The 20,973-nt window shown below is 46.7% G+C and overlaps 1 protein-coding gene across 1 annotated transcript in view; it reads right to left on the reverse strand.

Annotated features, from left to right (window-relative positions):
• Positions 1–216: 216 nt before the first annotated feature.
• The window catches only part of MLC1 (modulator of VRAC current 1), a 304,614-nt gene continuing 283,857 nt past the window's right edge, over positions 217–20,973 (reverse strand). Inside the window, exons 11-12 of the mRNA XM_078656639.1 lie at positions 7,372–7,539; positions 217–618 (exon numbers count right to left, since the gene is read on the reverse strand). Of these exons, the coding sequence (XP_078512765.1) occupies positions 544–618; positions 7,372–7,539 (243 nt within the window). The 3' untranslated portion in view covers positions 217–543. The remainder of the gene's footprint in view (positions 619–7,371; positions 7,540–20,973) is intronic.

Raw genomic sequence — 20,973 nt, forward strand, 5'->3', positions numbered from 1 at the left:
CCGGAGGCATCCAACCGACATCAAAATCAGAGCCTAAATGTTTTATTTATTATTCTCACCTCAGACCCTCAATGAGCTTTCTTCAAAGCACCACCTGAAGAGTGGGTGCTAATGAACAAACATTTGAGATTACATCTTTACACAGCGGCATTGCTTTAAAAGTTAACACACCTACTGCAATGAGGTTTGATTGATGTATTAATCATAAAAATGTAGTCTCTGAATACAAGTTCTTTTATTTAGTACAAAAAATGTGTCAAGGACAAGGCTTAAGGGACTTGAAACTTAAGTCATTTTGAACAATTTTACAATATTTCAGTTTTACAGCTTTAGTGAATGATGGCCTCTTTCTAGAAGCATACAAAAAACTGAATATATTTCAAACATAACATTTCACTCCAGCAATGTAATTTCTGTCTGAAGGTCCAGCTAAATTGCATAAAACACAAAATATGTAGCAAACTTCCGTAGTAAAAGCACTAACACATAAATCGATTTAACTTTCAATATATAGTATTTGGTTGTGCAGGAGAAAAATCCATGTCACTGTGCCATCTGGATCACCACAGATTTCCACGCTGTACCCATTTCAAAGTTCTTTATAGAGCTGTTGGACACCTAAAAACAAATATATTTGACAATGTGGTTCATTAACTCTTAAAGGAGAAAACGTAAGAATATCAGTTGCTGAATAAAACATATTACTAACAACTGCACCAACAAACCCGTTTATCTTTTAAGTCAAAATATCAGAATCAACAATGTTACCATAGTATCGCATAACTTGAGAAGACATTGCTTACTGCCGCATAGACTCCTTAGGACAGTTATGAAGCAATGGAAATCAAATAGCCCTATGCTCACAGGGCCAATTAAGTTAGATTATATATCAGTTCGTGGGTTTAACCCATTGTGGTTAGATATCGGTTAAATGCTTTGTTTATAAGGTCTGCACATGAAAACAAGCATTTGCAATGCAATAGGTCCTGCATTTTATTTTACAGTTAGAGCTATAGGCATATGTAAATGTTTTTTTATTTATGTGTTTTGGAGTGAATGAATGTATGTGATGACAATTGTGTGTTTTACAATGAATTTCCAAGTAAATACTGGTGTATGGTGCATGTCGCTGAGATACAGTCTAAAGCAATCCTGGATTTGCTTTCACAAGTCGATACTATGCAGTCATCAAGGACATGTTGAGAATGTTCTACTGTATAAAGGGAAATGCAGGATATGGACATATTGAGTCCAAGAGAACAGAAGTCACCTGATCATTTTACTTGTGGGTATTTTATAATGTTAAGCAGCATGATGGAGCTATTCTCACCTGGTTTCTAACACCACATTGGGCGGCTGCAATGAATCTTGTGGGATATCCACCATGGATCCAGAAAGAGCAGAATAATATAGAGTAAACCACATTTACATGTTTTATTTATATATTTACACATATATATTTATTTAAGGAAAGAGAAAAGTAGTTCCCTGAATGCAAGCAATGTCAGCAGTGGAAGGATACCAGTCTTTCATTCAGAACACATTGAGACCAAAATGCTCATGTGTGAACAATTACAAACAAGCATTGGCAATGCCAATCGGTCTCGCCATTTGGATCTTATATGTATTTAGTTATGCAGCACATTAGCGTGGGTGCTGAAACATATACTGTTCTTTAACATGGAGGTAAAGTAAGCACCAAACTGCATGACACACGATATATGGGAACAGATGGTCACACCGGACATGGGCGGCAGCGCTAAACTGAATGAACTGTAAGTATGCCAGTATCCTGCTGATGTTAACGCCTACAAAAAGGTGGCCAAGAAATTGAAACAATGTATTTAGCTGAAGCCTAGGTGTTCCTGAACTTTTTCAACTTGTGTAATTGCCTCATACCACATAATTTGGCTTTGCTTGCCGTATAATTTACCCAACTCTGCTGGATAAATTAGCCGTTCCCTACCACATAATTCTCGTAGCGCCATATAAATATTCTAACCAGACCACCAAGGAAATTTCGTGCATTAGTTCAGGATTTCTCAATACCGAAGTGCCTAAGAACGAACATTAAGCACTGGAAGTACAGCAGCGTCGTTCACTCTGGAACGTTCCTCCTGCACCTTCATGTACACTCCACATGAATGATGTTTGTCATTAGTTAGAGGCGGACTGCAGGCGCTAGCATAGGAGGGAAAGCAGTTTAAAACCAGCGTTAGCCTAGGGCCTCTTACAGGGTGGGACTTCCATGTGCAGCTCGTGTCCATCCAACCCGCCAGCAGCTCACGCAGGCTGCCCCCAATGTGTTTCTCTCCTGCTACATGTCACTCATCGCTTCGATGGGCCAGGATACATGCAGACTGATGACAATGAATTAAAGTGCATGAGAATGTCATACATAAAGCACACAAATTGTCATGTAAAGTGTGCAGTTCGAACTTGTGGGTAACTAATTTTGCATGCATTCTTCTAAAAACAATTTTAAAATTCCTGTGAGATTTACCGAACGAGACACTAGCATCATGCCATAGTATGTACCTGCAAAGGAGCTTCATTTTATCCCTCGTGTGTGTGCTAAGAATCACCCATTCAAGCCGCACTTGTCTGAAGATGAAGAAAGACAGTTAAAAAAGAAAATAAAGAAATAAAAACACAAAACCATTTGTTTCTCAAGTGCTCTTGATCTCCAATGAAACCACCATGTCCACTATTTTAGGTTGTAGAGAGCCCTCGCCACAGTGCTAATAAGCTGCAGCTGAAGAAAAGGAGCACCAGGCCTGTCCTGTTGAGTACTTGAGTGTCCGGCAGTAAATATTTGCTTTGGCAGATGTACAACAGGCAAGGAGCTGCCATCAAAACATCAATGGCGCCCACAAAATACAAATGGTAACAATAGAGCATGACATCAGGTTCATGCGATGCACTTTCAGGTATGCAGATCACAAATGTGGCCCACATGATAGCTCAGCTGCTTCACGCACAAGCCTAATCCCATCCACCACCCAAAAGTGGTGTTCGATGCAGATTGGAGTGTATTCAGCCTGACATCCTTCTGAGGCCGATTACATGAGTGCCAGTTTCATTTGAAAGCAACCTTTTACATTTCGCGCCATTTGCTAATGTGTTATTCCTTCAAAATCTAACCAAATGTAACACATAAATGTGAATGCAATCAGGCCACCAGGGCATACAGCACATTTAATGAGGCTACTGACTTCCTTACGTGTACCCCAGCCCCAGAAGTTATTCGGTTAAACATCATGAAATCAGTGAAAGGTATTAGGATGGGGTAAATAGGGAGGGGAAACATATGTAACTGCACGTGAGACACCCGCTTGTGCAGAACTCCCCTATGTTGCTTCCCTGTCTGCGTAGGGCTTCTGCTGCCTCAAAAAGCGCCTTCCTTATTCATACGCACTTACCTAACTTCTAGTGCAAAAGTGATAGGAAATCCATGGCGGCAGCTGGACGCATGCATATGATAGCTGTCTGCATTGCGCATGTGTTCTGGGTAGGTCAGGCAAAATAGAGTGCGAATTCACTAAGCCAATCCCGGGACAAAACAAGCATTTAAAATGCAATAGGGCTCGTATTTCCATGAGACCTATTGCATTTAAAACAGAAGTGCGGGAGTCGAAGTAGGCATGAACGGGAGGGGGGCGGTGGTGCGATGAGAAGTCACGGACTGCGGGAGGGAATGGGGAGGAGGCAGGGGAACAAAACAGTTTTTAAAATAAAGGGGCCGATAGCCATGGAAGGACAAAAATGACGATATGGCTGTCAGGAGGCGGGATTAACTTGCCAAAAACAAATCAGTATGCAGCATTTAGGATTTTGGCCAATCAAAAAGATAGGCCAAAAGTGGGCGGAAATTCCCCCGCTATATTGTATACAGCATCTCTCAATGAGACAGCGCATGCCCTGCCAAGGCAAGACCTAAAAAATGGATGGAATTGATCAGAGTAGAAAGAAAGGCAGCAGAACTATCTGGTCTTGAGCAAGGTGCTAAGGTGCTGACCCAAAGCCCACTTTCTGTACATGAAAACTAATAAGTCACACCAGCAAAGTTAAAGCTGTGTGTAGCAGAGACCAAAAAAGGAGAGTGTTAATGCCACAAAGCTACAGAGTAGAGTAGGGCCCAAGGGGAGTTATTATTATAGACCTACCAGCACCTTGTCCCCCAACTATACATATTCAATACAAGGAAGATGCTACAGGTCTTTGGTACAATCCAGGCATGCAAAAGGAATCTCAAAGGTATTCCACAACAGAAGCTGGAGTAACAGGATAGACACAGAGATACAAAAAGTGAGAAAAGTACCCATCAGCCCACTCAATAGTGGAGGCTCGTCATTTGGGATTTTCAGGTGTAGAAAGTTGGTGTCCAAAAACACTGCCTCCAGTTGTTACTGAGGCTAGTTTAGGACCCAAAGGTTGAACCCTCAACCTACGCAAATGACAGCACCAGTGGCTGAAAAGGGGCTTAGTTGCAGTGCTCCAAAAAAATAAGAAATAGTGAGAAAGAAGGAAGATAATCCAAGTGATTCTAAAAATGCCTATCTTGACGTCAACAAGAAAACTTTATTGGGTGTGCCCGTCAAGATGGTATGGTTAAAAACAGAGTGACAATAGCAAGAAAGATGGTTTGCTATTTACCCAAGATGTTGTCTGGTCAACATGTTTCAGCCTATCAAGGCTTTCGTCAGGACCTATGTATCACTACTGCAACACTTACTTTACAACGTGTATGAAGAGAAAAAATAATATTTCCATGGGTGGTGTGTCCCCTCCCAACTCTGTGGGATCAGGAGCCTCACCTCACCTGGCGACAGCTCAGGCTAAAGGAGGCCACGCACTCTCCGTCGTTACCTCTGGCTTACACTGAGCCGAGGGGGGGGACCACACCATGCTATAGTAATATATGTACGACAGTATGCTCCTAAATGCAACACCAACAACATACTACACCATACCAGTTTGACTCATTTGTCACACTTGTTCTTTGTGTGTTGTTTGGATTTTTCAGAATTCATATGAGTTCTGTTGATGGCAGCACCCCCACTCTGGAAATTGTTCCAGGACCACTGGATGCATTACAGTTGTTGAAGGCAGAGAGGAACAGCATAACCTACCCTCTGCCTCTTATGAGTCATAGCTCCTCTCCACACTCAAAAACGGCAATGTGTTATGTGCAATGGGTGCAAGAGAAGGGAGAAAACTAAATGGTTGAAGATAACACTCTATTCGATTGAAAGAAGGTGGAAGGCTCTAGGCTATTTTATGTTGATGCTAGGTGAAAGGGGTCAAATGACTGAGTGTGCTTGAAAGATATTCTACTTGGTAAAATTCAAGAGGTCCACGTATAGCCTGTCTACAGCAACATATTGGCTTTTACAAAGGGTGACAGGGTTAAATTCATTGCAGAGCATGTCCTGAAGGGTATGCCTCGTGCCTTTCACCTGCTTGCATGAGTTGGGAATCGGGTAATGCTGTCAGATCAAGGAAGGTTTCTTTTTACAACTGAAGGTGATTTTCTGGAGCCGTGCTTAAGGTCTTGGTCAATGCAGCTGAGTGTACCATTCACTGATGCTGTTTAGGGAGTTCAGACTTTGTCTTAATCCTGTGCCTACTTGGCGTTCAGCCTCAAAGGTCGTCCCAGATATTTCCCATGCATACTCTCTCAGCAAATCATCCACTGAGAGGAATGAGTATACGGGGAAAGCATCAGAATGTTGATAAACAATGTAGGCTAAATTATCTTTCTTCAAACAATCGTGGTCTCAGAAAAAATCTTGGTTGGTAGCATGAAGGTATTATACCCACCAGGATGAAGCTTTTTGACGTCCTTTGTATTAATAGCGGTGGTGCGATTGGAAATGGAACAGGCAATGCAGTATATGTTGACATCAGTTATGTCCTAGATGATGTCATTGGTGATGTCATGTGTAACAATGATTTCATCAATGCTATTATCTGAGAAGTCATCAGTGTTTTCAATGAAAATGTCATTTGATATGCAATCAGTAGAGCCACTTGTGAGGTCAGTGCACAGTTCTGTGTTATGGTTTACACAGTGTACAATAACTGTTAAATTTAGGTGTAGGTTTTACATTGCACTCACAACATTCGTTTGAATGTTTTCTTCACTGAATTTCTGAAGGGTCTTTAAACAAACTTGGCTTCCAGATTTCGAAGGCCGTTGTTCTTCTTTATCAGTGGTATCCAGGTGAGGGTAAAGAGTTCGCTCAGTAAGAGAAACTAGGTGGGACATAGTATGCATGAGGTACTTGATGAGTTGTGGAAGGCTGGATTTTATCATCTCTTTACAATTTCTATCAACACAACTAATGTGCTACTCAAAGTAAAGGTAATACATGAATTTGAATGAATTAAAAATGAATGAATTACACATTTGTTACGCGCACAGCTACCCGTAGGCATCCCAGCGCCCTTTGCTCATTCATTCACAAAGTTAGGCAAACAGGTGAGTTTTAACTAGCCTCCTGAATTTTTGATGATTGGGTTCCAATCTAATGGAGTCAGACAGACTATTCCATAGTTTGGTTGCCTGTAACGAAAAGCTTCTCCCGCCTGTACGTGTTCTTTTTGTTTTAGGGACCACTAACAGATTCTTGTTATTAGATCTGAGGGTCCGTTGAGGGCAATAGGGGGAGAACATTTGCAGCAGGAAGCTTTAGCTGACTATTAGTCAGATCAACTGCTTCCATTACATATGCTTATAGTGGGCTTTGGGTCATTCTCTTTCTCATGAATAGATGCCTCTGTGACTGTTTCACTTACCGACTGTTAATTTGATGTTTTCCTCACGATTCTTGTGCTCGTCCTGCCCACGAGCATTTTGGTCTCACAGTGTTATGATTGGATGAGGTATCCTTCCAATGCTGATGGCAGACCTTGCTTTGTAGGGCATGGTGGGGGCTATTTCTCTCCTTCCCTCTTCCTGCTCCCCTTCCGCTCTATTTCACACTCGTCTCCTCTCGTTATACCTTCACCCAGCATTATTTTGACCCCCAAATCTGTTATATTCCTTCATTCCCTTTTACTCAAAACACTTCTTTGTTAGGCATAACGTAAAAAAACCTAAATGTTATGAAATCTTGAGAACATATAAGAAAAGTCGGCCATTGACATCATATTTTCTGAATTAGCAATTTCAGCTGTAAGCAACCCAACGGTCTGAGAACACAACCATTTTTAGAGGTAACGAGTCAAGTCGAGATCTACCACAATAACGAGTTTGTAGCTCCCTTGCACAATCTTGTTCTTGTAAAAAAAGACATACTGCTCCAACAAGACAATATTGTGCACAACCATTGAATGTAAAACATGGCTGATTTACCTGTCACTCACCGCCACAGTTTGATAATCCGATGTATTTATTTGTGATATGCCCCATGAAGGGTCGTGCATTTGCATTTGGGTTTTGTATTTTACACATTGGATGACAGTTGCAGTGGTAAGAAATGCCTGCGTTAACAGCGTCAGCATTAGAAGGAAAAGCAGGACATCATAAGAAACCTGAAAACAAACCGGGAAAGGCAACTTAAGTCATTAGACATTTTTAAAATATTAGCATTTAATAAGCATCAAGGGTTGCTGTGGAGATGCTCGCCGATTTTCAACTTCTGCTTGGAGATCTTTAAAATATTAATTAATATAACTGGAATTCCTTTGTCACACACCCAATGATGGCTTTGTTAAGTGACACAAAGTAAAGGCACCTGTGAGCTCCAGGAAAGTCTTTTCTCTTTTATTTGTGATGGTGAAAGGGTGTGTCACCTTGGCATGGTATTAGTACCCACTGCCTCTGAAAGATAAATAAATGGTTGAAAACTAAACATAATTCTGTAGTGTTATGGAGGTGAAATACCTAAAACATGTACCATACATAGTCCTCCAGGCTTAAAGACGTATGAACTGCACATTCTTGGTACATGCTGCTCTTGGAAGACTATAAAGTGATTCTTCAACATATCGGATGCATCGATATGCTAAGGTGACAAATAACACATGGGATCACACTCTGGTTGGTGGCTGTCTTTTTTCCAAGCTATCACTCTGGAACTATGTGGGGAATCTTTGTTTATAGGCCTCTAAGGTTTTATTGTTTTGATTGTGGTTGTACTTTTATATGCATAACCTTGCTAGGTAAAGAAAGGTGGAACTGGATTGCTGTGCCCATGTTTAGTTTGCTTGGGATGTATACTGTTATAGCCTTGTCGCGTCTACTCTGTAATGTTGACATATCAGTAAAATAAAAAAGTTCAGAAATGAAAAATACACATGAGCAGCAAAGTAGAAGAATAATACTTTGCATGACAGTTCACCTACTGTATAATATATTGCACGTGGGAATGTATGTATGCATGTATGTAGTATTTGTACAGTGAGGTAGTGGTGCACTGTGACTGAGGCTCCACCATTTTATTTTATCTTTAAACCTCTTAGTTTAATTTATCTGTTATGATGTTTATAGATATTGTCAGTCACTAGTACCTTATATCACAGTTCTAATACATTGTTCTAATGAATTGTTTTATTGTATTGCTGTAGCATATTGTGGATTGTATTTACTTGCGTGCTAATAAAATATTACATGACCACTATCGTCTTTTGATGGATATCTACCCCAGGCTTTTTCTACAACTCCATCATAGCAAATGTTCTGGTCAGAAGGTATTCCTAATTCAGATGATATTACGATATTACTGTTTTTAATTCATCCTCTTCCAACCGCTGTTGTTATATGTGGGTCTCCAATTCACTAAGGGCCTGATTTTGACTAAGGCAGCCACTATGAAGATGCGGGCACCACCGCAACGGCGATCCAACCGCCCTATTACAAGTTGGGCGGTCAGACTACCATGGGAGCACCACAGCCGGTGTTGAGGCCGCAGTTTGCTTGGCTGTGCCGCTGAGGCACCACCAAGCATATTATGATTTTTCTTTCCGCCTCAGTTTTCATGGTGGTGATCCTGCCATGACATCTGTGCTAAAGAGGAAACAAAGGGTACCCTACAGGGCCCCCTGTTGCCTGAGGGACATGGGGTGCATGCAGGGGGGCACAAGTTAAGCCCCCGTGAGCATGCACCACAGTTCCTGCGCATGCATGGACTGCAGATTCCATGCTTTGCTGGAACTGCCTCTGACGCTCCCATTGCGGTGCCCTTTTTCAGAGGCACCGCTGTGGAACTGCCAAAGAACTACCTGCCAGACACGAGAAAACTTGTACTCTGGCGGTCGGTGCTCAGATGGCTTTGGTAAAGTGCAAGAGGGGCGGTGACGTGTCAACCCAACTTCCACTCTGCCAAAGTCATAATCGGGCCCAAAGTAATTTGGTAATTTTACCAAAACTATTCCTGTTCTAAAATTCACTTATATCTTTTCCAGAATCAATACTAATGAGTTTCGGAGATAGTTCCAATAAAAAGAAATATATTTTAATACAGAGCTGAGCCATACCGGTTTTGGTAACCCTTCTTAGAGGAATTTTCATATTTCCTATTTCACATGAATCCAAGCTTTTGCCTGTCAAGTTTGTGTATTTTGATTCTTCGAAATTAGAAGAAATCTTTCAAATGAAATCCTGACTCACAACCAAGTTAAGGTATGAAACAGTTTTAATAGCTTTTGCAAACTCCTTCTCACAAGTTTTCTATCACTAAGCAGAAAAGTACCTCTGATTGATTTTTGTGAGTCTGTATGAGGTACATTTTATTAAAGTATTCTGCACACTGGTTCTCTCATTGCATGTTCAGGGCTGGATTCTGATCTGGTTTGCATGGAGAACATAATAACAAGATGCATGATAATTATCACACCCTCTAGGTTTTCTCACGAGAGATTAATAAACGTCAAAATCATCGAAAAGTTATCAGAGGATATGATCCATGAAAAAGGCAAAACATGCAGAATTTGGAGTGTTAAATTCTGTTTCTAAATGTGGTGCCTCATTTTCATCATAACAATATAGGGGGAATATACAAACCAAGTAAATAAGTCTCGCTGTGGTAACGGTACCCAACCATATTCTGCCCAACATGAAATGAGAAGTGCAAATAGCACAAATATTTTGTATCTAACATTTTATACTGGTTCACTATCTCCTACATTGAATGTGAATTTCAAAATAATATACTCTTTCATGACAGGTCATATTGAGGCCAGAGGAATGCCAGAGGGACGCTTGAAAGTCATTTAGCCCCCTTTAGAGGTTTGAACGTCTACGTGGGAGATGTTTGGTCAAGTCTGCCAGGGCATGATAGACCTATTAGTACATAAGGTCACATATTTGGAATTTCTTACCAGCGTTTCGGGGACAGTTCTGGACTCTTTCTGTCCAAGATAAGCTTTATATGAAAGGGTATAAAATGTACACTACCTGTGAATGTCTACGTCTGCTTAATTTTACTTGGCAAACATGGGGAAAATAGTCTCTTTGTTTCTATTTGTCTGTCTCAGACTCCTCTGCCTCAGTGATTCCTCATGTAGACCAATGAGGACAATTTTATGGGCGGTGTCGCTAGTATTTGCACCTCTTACTGGTAATTGGAACAAACCCCCAGACTGGCTTTCCTCCAAGAATGAAACCCCATGTCAGGATCTTTATGATCTCTAGGTTCCCCTACGCCAGGACATCCAATGAATCCCAGACTGAGAACCTATCTCACCTGCTGTCTAAACGTGAATGCATGTTCTCCAACTACAGTGTTGATGTCACTGCACACTCTTCAGATTCTGAGAGCCCAAAGCTGTCTCACTGCTTGTTCTTAATGCCCCCATGGCAGCAGATTTTGTCTCCAGTTTTCTAAATGCTTTCTCGTTTGCAGTACTGTAGTTGACATCGTTTTGTTCTACTGCAGTAGTCCTGGAGCACTTTCCCCCCTTCTCTAAACCCCCTGTAGAGCCACCATATTTCAACTCACTGCACGTTCTGCATTGGAGATGGTAGTGAAAGTAATTTTCCATTCAGTCACATTCTTGCAATACTACAGTGAGACCTCTGTGATCTAGGATGCAGATTTTTCTGTGTCTTTCTTATCTCTGCTAGGTTGTCAAGCCTTTCATCAGGGTAAGAGAAGCCATTTGGCTCTTCTGGTCCAATATTTTACCTCGTTGGTCTATGGCTGTCCATGTGCTGCGCATGTACCACTCACCATGCTCCCTCTGCACAATCAAATACCACCACCAATGGTCCCTCTGTACAATCAGCAGATGGTTTCCACCTTTCAATGGGTGGGGAAGAAAAGGCAGAGGAGATGAACATTGGGTTTGCTCTCACCTAGGCCTCACCCATCAGTAATGCCTCAGCACAGGCAGCTCGCACTCCATAGGATGTGGAGTATTCTTTGTGTTACAGCGTAAAAGCTGCTTTCTCTTTACACAACACAATCATTAATTTTGACACTGAAACTCTAATCTGCATTTTGCACATGTCTAGAAAAACAACACTGAAACTAAGAAAGTTGTAGTACCAGCACTATACAAGCGTGTTTTTTTTTTTCAGAAATGAAGTATTTAAATGCAATGATATGCTTATTAATTGATTTTTTTGATTATTTTCACAATGGGTATTAAAATTATTAGTGGTGAGATATAACATCTCTTTTGATTTCATTGTAATGCATCATTAGCAGAGAAAGGTGGTCCAAAAGTATTATGCAATACGTTAATATGAGTGACATTTGCAGTATTGATGCTTGACATTATTTTTTTTTTTAAACTTTCTTTTGTTTCTCAGCAACTTGAACATCACAGCCCCCCCCCCCAAAATTGGCATCAGTAGAAGAAAAATACAAGTGTACACAGTTCCCCGCCCCAGTATAGCTCCAGCAGGTGCACATATAGCAGTAGTCACAATAGTTACATTCTCGGGAATCAGATCAAATATACAAAGCTGACATTAAGGAACTTGTGCATAGACATTAGGGCATTACAACAACATCTACTCTTCCCCTCCACCTCCCACCACCCCATCTCCGGGCTCCGATTCCACAGCCGAGAACAAGTCCGCACTAGTTGCATCAGAATCGCTATCAACCAGCCCCTCAGCGCACATCGTTCTCCATGCGATCAGATCCTCTTGTAGACGCTCATCCTTACGCGTATGCTGCATGTGAGTCTCCTCCACCAATGTCCACTCCCCCACATCCCAGAAGCCACAATGAGATGTCTGGTGCCCTCTGTCCCATCCAGGTGATAGCCACCCGTCTCCTAGCCAACACCAAGAGCAGCTGCAACATTTTATATGAGAGGTTCCTCTTCCTGGGTTTAGGGACTAGGGCCAGCAAGCAGTGAAGCGGGGTCAGGGCGATAGGCAGGCTCGTGACCTTCCTAATATGGACCACCACTGCCCTCCAGAAGTCTCCGACCAGCGGACACTCCCAAGCCAAGTGAAGGAATCCGGCTCCGGCCGTACTACATCTTGGGCAGGTATCTAATTTATCAGCGGCAATGCGGTGTAAAGCAACTGGGGTTATGTAAGTACGATGGACGAAGTTAAAATGGATCAATTTGAAGCGTGCGTTACACGACACCTTCCTAGTGAGTGTCCCTATGCGTTTGCGTTGTCCCGGGTCCAAGGCGACCCCAAGATCCGCCTCCCACGCAGCGCAGGCCGGAGATATCGGGGGCGCCGAGTCGCATCTCATAGCCGTATAGAACAGTGTTATCATAAGCCGTCCCCTGCCGCACGACAACAGAACATTCAGAGTTTGGGACACCGGGGGTGCCTCCGGATATTGCGGCCAGGCTGCCCTCGCTATGTCCCGCAGGGCCCTATAATGGAGAAACTGTCCCCCAGTGAGACCAAAGGCCTCTGTGGCCCTTTCCAGGGTCACAAAGGAATCATCGGGATACAGAGCCGCTAAAGTATCACACCCGCCCTCACGCCATTCCCGGAACGACATGTGGTCTTCCATCAACGTCACTGGTGCCAATATCCACACCGGTAGCTCCCTGTGAAATGGGGCCCGCCTTAATATCCTCTCCACGACTTGCTGCCAGAGTCCAGCCGTGTGTCGAACAATATATGGCAGGGAGTCATCCGCTCCCCTACCCCGCATCAGGGCCACCTGAAGGGCCCGCTCGTCTGCTCTACCAGCCAGGAGTCGCAACTCCCAGTTGTCCGCACCCGCAAACCAGCGCGCAGCCGGCAGCAGTTGGGCCGCATAATAATACAGGTCAAACCTCGGGGTCTCCAGGCCTCCTTCCTCCCAGCGTCTCACCATCGTGCGCAATGCAACTCTGCTGCGTCTTCCCGCCCAAAGCAAGGAGGTGAGCAGCGTATCGAGTTTGTGGAATATTCGAGGAGGGAGAGGGCACAGGGTATTCTGCAAGGTATACAGCACTCTGGGCAACATAACCATCTTCGAGACGGCCAACCATCCCATAAGGGAGAGTGGGAGCGTGTTCCAGAAGGACACGGACTGTTGTAGGGAGCTGAGCACCCGTTCGGCGTTCCAAGCCAGCAACTGCTCGTCAGACACGGCCACCTAGATCCCCAGGTAGCGGAAGGCCTCCACTTCCCATCTAAGTCCCAGGTGCAGGAATCCCACTCGTGGGTCCTCACCGCATCCCGCCAGGGGGAAGATCAAAGACTTCGCGGGGTTAAGGCGCAGTCCAGAGGCCTCACCAAATCGATCCAAGTGGTGCAAAAGGAGCGCAGCGATTCCCGGGGGGAGGTCAGGTAGAACAGCGCGTCGTCGGCGTATAACGAGATCAAGTGCACTGTATCCCCCACTTGAATTCCCCAGGGGGCCATCTCCGCACGGAGCGACACCGCCAGGGGTTCAATCGCCAATGCAAATAGGAGCAGCGACAGGGGGCACCCCTGACGGGTGCCCCTGCCCAGCTGCCACTCCTCGGATCGGGCCGCCCCGAGTCTGACCCTGACCATAGGCGCACTGTATAGGAGTCGGATCCAGTCGCGGAAGAAGGGTCCCACTCCAGCCACCTGAAGCACCTCCAAAAGGTACCCCCAGCTGACAGTATCAAAGGCTTTAGCCAGGTCTATCGACACCAGGACATGGGGATCCTCTCTGCCACGTACCTCATGCAGAACATGGTTTAATCGCCGAAAGTTCATGGCGGTGTTGCGGCCCGGGATAAACCCGCACTGATCTTGGTGAACCAAGTGCGTCATGTGCGGTGCCAGCCGCGTGGCCAAGATCTTAGTGAGAATTTTGGCGTCAGTGTTAATGAGGGTAATAGGCCGGTAGGCCGCGGGATCACAGTCATCCCCACCCGGCTTCAGAATCATGCAAACCTCACCTTGTTGCACGGTGGGCGGGAGTGTGCCACTTTCCAGGGCGTCATGATAGATCTGGAGGAGACAGGGAGTGAGAATATCTGCAAACGCCTGATAAAACTCCGGCGGGAAGCCGTCACCACCGGGCGTCTTAGCCGTCGGTAGGGCGGCCAATGCCATCTTGACTTCCCGGAGCGTCACCGCAGCGTCTAGGTCCTCCGCATCTTCCTTCGAGAGGGTCTGGAGGGTCAAACCACGAAGGTATGGCTGATACGCTGCCTCCGTCACTAGGGGGTCCGCGGTATACACCGTCTGCAGATGTGTGCGAAGGGCCGCAAGGAGGTCCACTTCTGAGGGCACCAGGTCCCCAGCAGGGTCCCTCAAAGTCACGATCCATGGAGGCGCCGATTCCCTACGGAGGATCCAGGCCAATAGCCGGCCCGATTTGTCCCCCTCACGGTGGAGTCGCTGACGATAGCGGCCGAGGGTGAACTTATCCAGCCGGGTGAGAATATCGTGTGTGCCCTCACGGGCCGTCCTTTCAGAGTCCAGGTCCGGCCCGTCAGGATCCGATAAGGCTTGACATCGGCAGAGGCGCTCCTCGGCACTCTTGAGCTCACGGAGCAGCTGTCTCCGGACCCCATAAGTCAGGCCCATACACGCGCCCCGCACAACTGCCTTAAGGGCGTCCCACTTGGTCGCATAAGAAATGTCGTCAACCCCCCAATTCAGATCCAGATAGGTTCGAAGGGTCGTCTCCACATGTTCCCTTCCCACCGGGTCCTGCAAGAGATCCCCGGGCATTCTCCAGGTCCGCGGACGGGAGGACCGGTCCGCCCACTGCATTACGCACGTTACGGGCGAATGATCGGACAAAAACCGGGCCTGATGGGTGACCGAGAAAACAAGGGAAGTATCGACATTGGCAGCAAGGACTCTATCGAGCCGACTATGAGTGTTGTGTGTGGGGGTATAACAGGTGTACAATTTCAGTCCCGGATTATCCAGTCGCCACAGATCTACAGCACCCGGATTATCCATTACCTCACGGAGACGAGTCGTCATCCGTGGTTTCGTGCCCTCACGTGGAGGATGCCTGTCTAGCAGCGGGTCCAGCACACAGTTAAAGTCTCCAAACCAGAGAAGGGGGGCATCTAAATCAGTAACTACAAGCTCCTGTAAGCCGGAAAAGAAATTCAGGTCATCCACATTGGGTGCATAAGAATTCAACAGTAGGAAATCCCTCCCATCCAGCTTCACCCGCAAGAGTACAATATCTACCCTCAATATCAGCCTCAACAAACTGGACCGCCAGTGGAACCCCAGGTGCCACCCAGATCAAGACCCCCCTAGCATAGGTAGAGAAGGAGGAATGGAACATTTGACCCCTCCACTTCTTCGCCAACTTATGAGCACCTTCCTCATTCAGATGAGTTTCCTGAAAGCACGCCACAGAGATTTCATGACGGCGTAGAAAGGACAAAACCCTGTGTCTCTTGGTGCAGGTGCCCAAGCCCCGCACGTTCCAAGTTAAAAATTTGTATCCCATAAGCATTGAGCTGACCCATCCGGGCAACCAAGTCCAGCATCTGCAAACAGCCTTCCAGGGGCCTGAACCACGGTACACTTGATGCCAAAAACAAACCCCCCCCAAACCCAAAGCTCCCCCAACCACACAAACTCTAAAGAAATCCCCCCCCCCCCTATTCATGAGCAGAAGTAGGGCAACATCAAAACTCGCGACCCCGCCCCCCTCCAACCAGTGCCAGTCAAAAACAACAACAGAACCCAGAACCCCTCTAGAAACAGTTTCCCCACCCCCACCCACGAGCAAAAGGACAGCAACAACCAAAAACGCCACCCTGCCCTTCCTCTGCCAGTGCCAGGACGTACACAGCCACCCCATACAACCCACGAGACCCACACTCACACACAACCAATCAGACCCACCCCCCCCCCCCAGCTCCCCGAGGACCCAATGTTCCGGGACAGTCTCCGGGTACATCCATTGAATAGAGTCTCTATGCTGGGCGACGATCCGCCATAGACTCTTGGGGCCCACAGCGTGACACCCCGGCGAATGGGGCCGCAGCTCTCCTCCGCAGTCCAACACCCCTGGGTTCCAACACCAAGGAAAAACAGTAATGATCTGACAAAGACCCAGAAGGGGATGCCCCCACAGCGGAGGACAACAACGCAGTAACAGAGCAGTACCTTAGGTCAGAGCTCACTCAAGCTGTGGTCCAGAAAGGCCAGTTTCCGGGATCACCGGAGCCGTGGAGTCCGTATCCGGCAAGGTTTCCTGCAAAGTATCCGGGACCAGGACCTCAGCAGGGGCAGATGTCTCAGGGGACTCCAGGTCGACCTCCGTCGGCGATGTTCTCATGCGCAGCGCTCCGTCCTCCCCCACAGTCACCCGAGGCTCAGCAGAACCCCGGGATCGGGACCGGCGTCGTCCTCTGCCTCGACGGTGTCGCTGGGGCCGGGTCCCCCAGGTGTCGCGGGGGCCGCCCCGCTCGCCAGGGGGCAGGTCATCACCCCGGATCTCGAGCCACTCCCACACCTCCGCCGGTGACTCAAAGAAGTGTGCGCGGCCCTGGGAGAGCACCTTGAGTTTGGCTGGGTAGAGGAGCATGTATTGGAGCTTCATGTCCCTGAGTTTTTGCTTAATTCCCAGGAAGGACTTCCGCTGCTCTTGGACCTGCTGAGTATAATCAGGATAGATAGAAACTCGGCTATTTTCAATTGTGAGGGACTCCATTTCCCTTGCGGCCCTTAGTATACAGTCACGATCTCTATAGTTCAGGATCTTTGCGATCAGGGCTCTAGGAGGCTCGCCCGGTCACGGAGGGGGAACAAGGGCCCTATGTGCCTTGTTCAATGACAAAGACACTGGACAAACCTGTCGGGCACAGTTGGGAACGGATCCAGGTCTCCAAAAAGCGCTCAGCGTTTCCAGCCTCCAGGCGTTCCGGCACGCCCAGGACCCTGATGTTACTTCGACGGGCCCTGCCTTCCGCGTCTTCAGCTCTTCTCTCCAGTGCACGGGTGGTGGACGTCAGGTGCGCAACAGATTTTTGCAAGGAAGCCACCTCAGTTTGTAAGTGGGCAATATTGCCCTCCGCATCAGTGACCTTGTCCGCCACTTTACGGAGATCCGTCCGGAGTAGATTAACATCTATGGACCCAGTTTCGATTTGCCTCTCCAAGGCAGAGTGGGATCCCTGGATAGCCTTAAGGATCTCCGCCCTGGAAGGCTCATGCGGGCCATCCCCCCCATCCTCCGGGCCCGTCTGCCGCGTGATCCTCTGTGATGGCAGACGAGGCGTGGTATACTGGACAATGGTGTTGGGTTGGGAGGATTTCGCTGACCTATCCTTACTGGCCGCCATCTAGAGGGCTAAGTCGTGAGTCCCCCCAAGGGGTTCCAAAGAGTTACAGCTTGGTCCCACCAGGTAGGTGTAGAGCTCAGTGGCGGTCCCAAGGAAGGATGAGCAGGCGAAATGCCAGTATAGTAGGCGGCTCTCGGCAGTGTCCAATCCAGGCAGGGGAGCAGCCGAGACGACCCAAGGCAATCCCCACGCAGGTGCCCCCACAAGGGCGGCAGTCCGGCACTCCCCACTGTAATGAAAAGAAAGCGGGCAAGTAGTGACCCCCGATGCACTCACCGGGCCAGGCGGCGGGACAGCTGACAATTCAGGTAGGCGGGAAAGAATTTGTAGGCCTCCAGAGGCGCTCCCACGGGAGGACACAGAAGCACTGTACCGCGTGGGCCAGGTGTAACGCAGTGCACAGGCCGCTGCAGCGCCCGGCAGCCGGCGCAGTGTAGACGGTCGCCGAGGCAGGTCAGGCGACCCAGCAATCAGGGCAGAACGGATGTAGCATGTCCTCGCCTCCCCTTCAAGCCGGGAGCGCAGTGGCGGCCAGAGTCCGGCGCTCGTCCAAGCAACAAGGATAGGGACCGTTGGCACACCCCCAATCGATCATAAGGGCCCCCCGGAGGCATCCCCTCAAGAATGGCCCACAATCGCAGTCCAACCAATGGGCTCCCCGCCACATGCACGTACAGCACCACCAAGGAATCACTGGAAGGAGCAGTCAAAATGGCGGGTGAGTGGGGGAAGGGAGCCAACGCGGTCACATCTCCAAGTCGCCGCACTCCACGACCCCCTCTGAAGTATCAAGGCACCAGGAACTCCTAATGGGGGGAGGTAAGTCAGACTGTGCCCGGGGGGGGGGGAAAGCAAGGCCTCAACTCCTGTGGGCCACCCCGAAGAAAGCAGGCCAGGCCGACCGCCCAGTGCCACAGGGTCCGGTTCACAGGAGGCACGGCACCATCAAAGGCTAGGGCAGCAGTACTCACGGCCACCACGCTCACCCTCGTCCCACGTGGGTCTCCTGAGGCCCCGGCAGCCGGTCCAGCAGTCTCCGGCCGCTCAGCGCCCGGGGCGAAGCTCCGTCGCAGGAACACAGCCCAGGATGGAAGGCGCCCCGCCTCCTCCTCCACGATCGCCAGAGACCACCGGGGAACTCCAACACCCGCTCCTGACTCACCAACCGCGGATCGGCAGCCGCAGGTAGAGCGCCGGGGTCCGCCAAGGATTTGCCCGGCCCGGAACCCAGAGGGCGTCAGATCAGGGCGGGTCTCTCACAGGCCGCCTCCGCGGCCCAGACCGCGGCGTTGCGTGATTCAGCACGTCGGTCCAAGCTCCAAGTGTGCCTCTGCGCCCGTCCACGGAGGGATTCGAGTTCGCTCCCTCAACAAGGGAGATCCCAGGCGAGTCAGGAGGTCCACCGACTCGATTCCCAGACAATGGACAGCCCGGGCAGGATTTCACAGCAGGATTAGCGGGTCCTCGGGACGGAGCTGGTGGAGCTCACGTCCTGCCGGCCATGTTGGTTGGCCACGCCGATGCTTGACATTATTAGAATCAGAAATCCACAAAAAAAACGTTTTTAGTAAAATGATTTTTAAGAATAATTTACATGTATGTACTTTGAAAATTGTAGAAGTAGACAATATTCAGGTTTAGACATTTCTATGCAATAATCACTTTCAATGTTACCATTATTTTTCTATATAAAATGTTTGATTTATTTTGTTATGCTTGACCCTAATTATGAGTTTATTTTACTAAAGAAGAAATGCTAACTTTAAATGCATCTAATTGCCTTTTTTTCTCTTAAGACTACATTATTTCATAGCCTGGTGTAATGGAATTTGGTAAGTTTCCTTAAATGTTACTGTATGTGTTCTGTTTATGCAACCTTCTTTTATCAATAGGAGATTTTCTATTATTCATTGTGAGTGAATCGGTGGGAAGCTGACCTTATGACTAAACCCATGAAGAATAACAAAGTATATAGCTCTTTATCAAACTAACCTGAGAACGAAATAAACAGTCGTTTCTCATGAGCAGCATGAGAAAATAGGCTGGAGTATGAATTTTGTACCTGATGGACGGAAGAATGATCACATGACGGTCATACTATTGTGGAATGACTGATGTCACATATGGATGATTTGGGGTATAAAAAGTGCTACTCCAATTGAGGAGGGGGCCTTATTCTCATTTTTTAGGCCTTCTAATGCAGTGTCTGCTATGGCTGCAGCTGATAAATTTGGAATCCTTCTTTGCCAGCAGACTGATTGATTACCTTTCCATGCCCCCACCTTCCTCTCTCTGCAAATAACCTTGCCTGCTGAACTATTTGAAGCTGTCTGGTGAGAGACCAGATTTGAACTTTCCTGATTTGTGCTCCAGTCCCCTTTGCCCATGGACCTTCCCCTAGTGGACTTTTATTTGATCCCTTTGCCCCTTCTGAGAGAACTCTTTTGAATCATTCTCCTGCCTTCATTGATACCATCCTCTTTATGAATAGAATACTTTTGCTAAATGTGTGGTTAATACTACGTGCGGTAAGATGTATTTTGGAACTGCTTAAAATGTTACTTATATGCATTGATTTGGAATCTTTAATACAATAGCCAAATTACCTAATATGGTACTTATATGCATTGATTTGGAATCTTTGAAACAATAGCCAAATTACCTAAATTACCTGAGTCTTGTAATTGTGGCTTAATGTTCTTTCCATAGAAACAGTACTTATGATATTGTTATTTCTAAATGTGTGACAGGGAGAGTCATAGATTATTTTCAGAACACCCGGTTCTGCTGCTTTTATTCTGTGTAGCGACTGCAGAGCTGTGGTTTGCATAATCCTGGTTGAACTAAACTTCTTTAGGAGGTTGGGTCTTCCAAATGCAATACCTTATTTTCATAGCATGGTTCTGAGAGTAGTGTTTTTAATCTCATCTCTGATTTGTGAATTGGGTACCAATTATTGATACTATTGGGGTGGCCAATAGTGGGACACCCTGACTTCTCATCCTCACTACAACGAAGAAAGGTCCAGTTGAGGACAAATGCCTCTGTGGTAAAGTGTGGAATTATGGACTAAACTGCGTTTTGCAGCTCTACTGGGCAAATCAAGTGTGCAAGGTTATTGCCCTAAAACATACCTTTTTCTAAATGGACATTTCTCACTATAACCAAAGAGAATTTTTCTGGCTGGTCTTGTCCATTTAGAAATGATACAGCATATGTTTATTTGCACATGTTACTTTTATTTGAAACATAGATTAATATACTATCCCATGTCTCTATTCTAATTTCAATTTGCATGCAACCAAGTAAAGG

The sequence above is a fragment of the Lissotriton helveticus genome, chromosome 1_1 (genome assembly GCF_964261635.1).
Source record: "Lissotriton helveticus chromosome 1_1, aLisHel1.1, whole genome shotgun sequence".
In the NCBI taxonomy this organism is placed as follows: domain Eukaryota; kingdom Metazoa; phylum Chordata; class Amphibia; order Caudata; family Salamandridae; genus Lissotriton; species Lissotriton helveticus.